Source organism: Cibotium barometz, chromosome 62 (assembly GCF_041138505.1).
Source record: "Cibotium barometz isolate CiBa-2024 chromosome 62, ASM4113850v1, whole genome shotgun sequence".
NCBI lineage: Eukaryota > Viridiplantae > Streptophyta > Polypodiopsida > Cyatheales > Cibotiaceae > Cibotium > Cibotium barometz.
The window spans coordinates 21,848,146-21,855,312 of NC_141107.1; the positions used below are offsets into that span (position 1 = coordinate 21,848,146).

Consider the following 7,167-nt stretch of genomic DNA (forward strand, 5'->3'; position numbering starts at 1 on the left):
GGGTGGGAGTGAGGAAGGACAGGGGAATGTGAGGCCTAGAAATGGCATTCTAGAGGTGAATATGAATATGTTTTTTGAAGTATAACAATGAGGCACCACCCCCAACTACTTGGGAAGAAGCCAATGAAGACAATGGGAAGGACCCCAGGGTGTCCTTGCTTGCCTTTGAATAGCAACTAACATACCAGCCCAATGTACGAGATCTCACATAACAAGGCAAGTTGTGTAGACATACACAGATTGTTGTACGAACTAGGCGCAAATGCAATCCCTAAAACTGGACAAAGATCCTAATACTACTTTCTAGAAGATTCGATTGTCCTCAAATCAAAAAAACAGGTTGTTATATTAGTTTTATTGTTAAAAGCATCCTTCTCATGGCTTTCATCATCGACATGGCCATGTGAGGAGTGGAGGTTACCCATATGTACCTTTTGTACCGGTTGATGTATCATGTTGCCTTGGATATCTCCTTGGCTTGGTTTAGAGTCTTGTGATAGCATTATGAATAAGTCCTCCTTGTACACTTAACAAGTTAAGGCTCGTTGAAATGGGTGATGCACCTGCCACCATTGGGGTGACTTTCATTCTGTTGGGACAATCCTTGAAGGCATGTTCGAATCCACACTTGTAACATGTGCCTCTATATAGAATGACATTAGGGTTTGGCACTAGATTAGATGATGGGAGTTGGGGCATCTATGAGGACACTCAACAACACAGTGTACACCCTTGCAATGAAAAGAGGTGGTATGCATGTCATATTGTTGAGGTCCCTCGCTCTTTGTTGCACCATGGCTTCCAACAAAGAGGTATAGTCAGTGTTGGGGGTTGTACTAGATATCCATATCAATCATATTGCTCATATAACTTATAGCTCTCCTGTTTTGGACTCTTTGAGTCCATTGGCAAAGTCCCCGAGTACTGCTGTACTAGTGCGGTTCCAGGAGAAACTTGTTGGGGTGGTGGTAATACCGGAGGTGGGTATGGCATTAGTGGTGGTTTGTACATTCCTTGCAGTATGGGGTTTTGATTTGTAGGCCCTAGTGCTTGTTTTTACTAAGGAGCTTGTGTTTATTGAGGAGTGACGAGTGGGGCTCGTAAGGCCAATGGTTGCTTTGGTGCCAGGAGCATAGGTTGTGGTGCCAGGTTTCCCTAGTACCAACAATGAGCTGTGTCATGATTCTCGTGGCGCTAGCAATGAAGACAATATTGTTGTTGTCTAGGCCTCAACAATGGACACTCTGTACTTGTATAATTCTTACGGCAAACACCAAACCATCGTGGGAATAGATGTGGGTGTCCTCCTTGAGGTGTTGTAGTAGGGTTGGTCGCCCAACACACTAAAGTGGGGGTTCTCCTTTGGATAGTATGTCCAGAGGCCTCAATGCTCAGAACACACTACACACATGAATAGACATATTAGAATAGAGCATAGCACCATGACAAGAATACTGTAAGCAATACTTGCATTACTGTAAGAATGCTTGGGCTTGTAAAGGGATGAGCTCCTTGGTCAGCTATGTCACCTGGTCACATAACTCGAGCACCTCCTCTGTGATGTGGGAAGATGAGGTGCAAACATGAGTGAGATTTGATTTTGCTTCCTATAGGTGCTGCTCCAGAGTGGATACCTAAGTTTGAAGACCAGTAATGGTGTCCCTGGCCTGGCGAATGTGGTCTTTCTAGCAACTACGATCACAAGAAAGCTCAAATATGTAGTTGGTGAGGTACATGGAGTGGATTCGAAGATCAACAGAGGTTGTCCAGACCCCGGATTATGCCGCCTCTATTGCATGAGTGAACAAGATTAACAATGTCGTGAGAGAGTTAACACCCACAAACTTATCCTCCTAACACCCAATAAATTGAGGATTGAAATGGAGTGACAATCAAGTAGTTCAATATAAGCATGAGTATCTTTTACCACTTGAAGGTTGAGAGTTACTGGCTAAGAGGTAAGTCCTTGAACAACTTGTATTAATAAATCTATAAAAGAAGATGTATTATTGCATCATCGCACCTATAGGGGCTACATAAAATCTACAAATCATGGGTTTAGTTCTATACAACAAGGCTATACAACATGATGTATTCATTCATTATACCTATAGGGGCTACATAAAATCTACAAACCTTGGGTTTAGTTCTAAAATATAAGTTTGTTTTGATAGTTAGATAGTTGTTGACTACATTAATGTAAGCACTCATAGTTGTATGAGTGGGGTAACCACAAGGGAGGTCCATGTTTATAAGAGATTGTGAATGGCCCCAATATATTCTAAAGTTAGTCACATTGTAATGTGGTATTTTTGAGGAAATTCTAGCTTACAATGAGGTGGCTTGGAAGTTAATATTATTTTACTTATCCTTTTGTAGGTTAGCTTGTGCATGACTTGGTGTGCCTAGTGCCTGCTTTTTGTGAGAGATTTCCTTCATTGGAAGCTCTGGAGGTTCCTTGTTTTTCTTGTATAATCATTGTGTTGAATCCAAAAATTCAAATGGCCTTATGTGACCTGCCTCATAGAACATGAATCTACTGCCTACCTTAGCTGCTTCATGTACGCTGCCAACAACAGTGTAGATATGCTTTAACATGTAAAGAGGAGCAGTACTTTTCGCATCCAACTCAAGGACATGTTTAGCCGCGTGTTCTCCCCGAATAATATCAGCTTGGTATCGACAAGAACCAAGCAACGCCATAAAGGACATGATTGTCGGTTGGAATGGAATGTGGTTAATCAATATCTCTGCCTCCTCCAAGAGTCCAGCCCTCCCAAAGAGGTCTATCAGGCAGGCACAATGATCTGGGGTGAGATGTTCTTGAATCATGGAGGTAAAACAGTGCCGACCATCATCAACTAGACCAGAATGGCTACATGCAGACAAGAGGTTGACAAATGTGGCTTGATCTGGCGTAAGCCCCTCCCCCATCATCTGCTCAACAAGCTGGAGACCCTCTTTACCCTGCCCATGCTCAGCATATGCTCCAATCATCACATTCCATGTTGTTATGTCCTTTTCCACCATACTCTCAAACATCCTCCAAGCATCACCGAGGTTCCCACACTTACCATACATGTTCACCATAGAATTCCCCACAAGAACACTCAACTCTAACCTGTTGTCCCGTATGAAGGTTTGCATTTGCTCCCCTTTGACTAAGCATGTCTGGCTGGCACATGCATCAAGGACACTGACAAAAGTAATTTCATTTGGGGAAACTCCTTTCAGCTGCATTTGTTCAAAGAGTTGCAGAGCTGCCATGCCCTGGCTATGTTGGGCATACACAGCAATCATTCCGCTCCAAGAAACTACATTTTTCTCACGCATGCTGTCAAATGTCTGTTGTGCATCTTTCAAGCTGCCACACTTGCCGTACATGCTCATGAGGGCATTACCCAGTGCTGTCTCTGATCTAAATCCGTTGTGAAGAATGTAAGCATGAATCCTCTTGCCTTCAGTCATGGCTGATTGATTAGCACAAGCTGTGATGAGGCTAATCAAAGTGACTTTATTTGGCAGTATACATTCTTGCAGTATTTGTGCAAACAGTTGAAAAGCCCTTTTACCCTGCGCGTTCTCAGCATACGCAGCAATCATCACAGTCCAAGAGACAATATTCTTCACCACCATATTGTCAAACAATCTGCGGGATTTTTCTAGGCTTCCACACTTGCTGTACATGTTGACTATGTTGGTAGCCGTAATGACATTAAGCTCAAACTCACTGCCCTGAGCACGAGCATGCATCTGCTTACCGTGAGTTATGGATGCCTGGTTAGCACACGCAGCTAGAAGAAAGCCATATGTGGCCTCATTGGGTAAAATTCCCTCCCCCTGCATCAAGTCAAAAAGTTGAAGAGTTATGTTGCCGTGTCCATGGTCAGCATATGCTGCAAGGATGGTATTCCAAGAAAGCACATCCCGCTCAACCATTCGGTCAAACACACTTTGAGCATCCTTCACACCACCACACAAGCCATACATTTTGACAAGAGCAGTTCCTACCACAAGGTCGCATTCAAATCTCCTGCCAATGATGCAGGCATGCACAAATTTCCCTTCAGCTAGTGCAGCCTGGTTAGCACATGCCTCGAGCATGCTGGTAAAGGTGACCCTATTTGGCACAAGTCCTTCCCTCTGCATATCCTCAAATGCTTCTAAGGCCTCCTTGCCCTGCCCTCGCTGTGCATGCATTCCTATTATAGAAGTCCATGATATGACATTCCGATCCAGCATTTTATCAAAGGTCCTCCTTGCATTTTCCATACTGCCACACTTATCATACATGTTGATAAGTGAATTAGAAATAATTACATCTCTGTCAAAGCCTTTTTCTATGATGCAGTTGTGGACTTGCTCCCCAGCTGTCAAGGCTTCCTGGCAAGCAAATACCGCAAGCACACTCACAAAGGTGACTTTGTTAGGCGAAAACCCTTCTCTCTGCATACGGTCAAAGAGACTTGAGGCCTCATTGCTGTTCCCATGCTCAGCATATGCAGTAATCAAGGAAGTCCATGAGATTATATCCCACACTTGAGTTGAATTGAACACTTTTTGTGCATCTCCCAAAGTCCCGCATTTACCATACAGGTTGATGAGAGCATTAACAATGCTAATATCTTGCTCTAACCCATGAATGATCACCCATGCATGCATTTGTTGCCCTTCTGCAAGCATCACTTGGCTGGAACATGCAGCAAGAACATTCACGAATGTGACTCTGTCAGGTTCAACTCTTTCCTGTAGCATCTCTTCAAAAAGGCGAAGGGCCTCATTGCCCTGACAATGCTGGGCACAGACAGAGATCATGGCGGTCCATGTAACCACATTTCGCAAGGGCATCATGTTAAAAATTGCCCTTGCTTCTGGCAAGCCACCACATTTGCCATACATATTAACTAGTGCAGTACCTACAACTACATCTTTACACTCAATTTCCATAATGAAGACATGGATCTGCTTGCCTTCCGATATGGCTGCATGGCTACCACACACAGAAAGTATGCTCATGAATGTGTTTCTGTTTGGAAAGATGCCTTCCTGCCGCATTCGGGCATATTGCTGGAGGACCTCTTGTTCTTGACCTTGCCTGGCAAGGAATCCAATGATGACATTCCAGGATGCCAAATCCTTCTGATCCATGTTGGAAAACAGCTTTAGGGCGTCCTCCATAGCTGCACAGTTGCCGTACATCTGTAAAAGGACGCAATCCAGGAAAGAATTTTGGTTAAGCCCACATGTAATGATGAGTTCATGGACACATCTGCCATGTGCCAAGGCCTTGTTGTCCCCACACCACTGCAAGAGGCGGGCAAAAGTAGAAGAATTTGGATAGATGCAAGGATGCCCAAGTCCCTCCAAGGTTTCCTTCCATGGATTCTTCTCCAGCCGCTGCCCTTCTTCCAACTGTGCCCACTGTACGTGTGTGGATGAGGATGATGATGATGACGACGACGAACGTGATGATGATAGAGACCCCACAACCTTGCCTCTGAGCAAAGTGCCTTTGAGAAGCATATGGGCTCCACAGCAGAGCGGCAAGCTGGTCGCAGCAAGACGTTCATGATGAGTTGCCCAACTACGAGAGAACGAATTCAGAAATTCACTTGCTTGAGCGATATACGCTCCGTGCGTGTGGGGCTCTGTGTGTGCGCTTTTTTTTTTTCACAAAGCTCTTGTTGGTCAGTAATCTGATCTAACGGTCTAGGATTTTAAACTTTTTTCCGCTAAGAAATATTTGATAATTTAAAGATCTGATTTTTATTAGCATTTTCTACTTTACATTTGGTGTAAAATATATTTGTGTAAATATAGTTATTGTTCACATCAATAAGAAGTCGATTATCAAAAGCAAAGCAAGGGTGGAGGTTTATTCTGTAATTTGTATTTTTCAAAATTTTAGATTTGGTATATAGACATGTTTGATTGCCATTTTTTTGGTGACAAGATAACTTCCACCTTGTGGTAGCAAGTTTTTTGATGTGGCCACCATGACGCGGTGTGGCAAAATTAACTTCCACCTTGCGCGTAGAATATGAGGGTTTGCATATCTCTCGCTCACCCTGTTTTTTGTTGATTCCCCAGAAAATTTTGGGAGATCTTCCTCATTAATGGTTATGCACAAGGAGTCCTCCCCATTTGTTTTTACTAGAGCTCAAATGCCCCCTTGAAATTTGAAGGGTGCAATGGGCTTCAAAGCCCACTCTAACCTTCATAAGAAACACACCTTTAAAAATTAGGTTTCAAGAAAAAATCACCCAAGAAAAGAGGAGGGTGGAGGATAAGTTTACATGGGTTTCTTTTCAAAATTGGCTAATTATAATAAAGTACGAGTTTGTACATTTAGATTTTGAAGTAAGGGTGTTGACGTGGGAGATAGCCTAGCGATAAAGGCTCTTGTGCTACACCGTGAGATAGCCAAGGTTCAATACCCGCCCCCTTCTTCCACATGCCATGTTGCAGGAGGGTTGTGGTTCTCATGCACAAATTCAATATAATAATGGACAAAGCTCACTCTACCTCTCTCAAAACACCATAATTGAAAAATAAACTTGCATGAACATGAAAGAAGCGAAGATGCACGACACACACATTGGGTATAATCTCCCCCCACTTGCTTGATGGTTCACGCCTTCAAGAAGGTGTATTTAGATATATTATTTTGTGAGCCAAAAATGACTTTGACTTTAGCAAAGTGTCATGCATAAATTAATATGGGCCATCTACTAAGGGTAAACAAATCATTTGAATAAATATGTCCCTATAAACAAATGTGCATAATAAATATGTGTCCTGCCATTTTATGTACAAGATTATGACGACCAACAAGCCACTCTACAAAAAAATGTCTCATAAATATAATGTTACCAAAAATATAATATCTCCATGAACATAGTGATGCTAAAATGTATATTCAATATGCAAGCCAAAAATGTGTAACCATTATCATGCTGACCGCACTAGCCCTGCCCTCACACTCCGTAGCCCCCCCTGTCGTGCCCTGTCGTCACACCCCAAATACCCTCCCCCCCTAATATGCTATTAAAAACACATGCACAAGATTATATCCAGTGACTATCTAACTAACATGGTGCGACCAATACCTAGTGGAAGTCACTGACCATGTGGCAAATAATCAAAAATATCCATAAGAATATCCTT

General features: G+C 42.9%; 1 protein-coding gene across 1 annotated transcript; it reads right to left on the reverse strand.

Annotated features, from left to right (window-relative positions):
* Positions 1-2,475: 2,475 nt before the first annotated feature.
* On the reverse strand, positions 2,476-5,523 carry LOC147604249 (pentatricopeptide repeat-containing protein At3g53360, mitochondrial-like). The gene has a single exon (XM_086795656.1). It carries the CDS (start codon positions 5,521-5,523, stop codon positions 2,476-2,478), a length of 3,048 nt encoding a protein of 1,015 aa, XP_086651782.1.
* Positions 5,524-7,167: the final 1,644 nt, after the last annotated feature.

What these genes read in the sequence shown, in the direction of transcription:
- LOC147604249 (XM_086795656.1), bottom strand. Translation starts at nt 5,523, where the DNA reads ATGCTTCTCAAAGGCACTTTGCTCAGAGGCAAGGTTGTGGGGTCTCTA.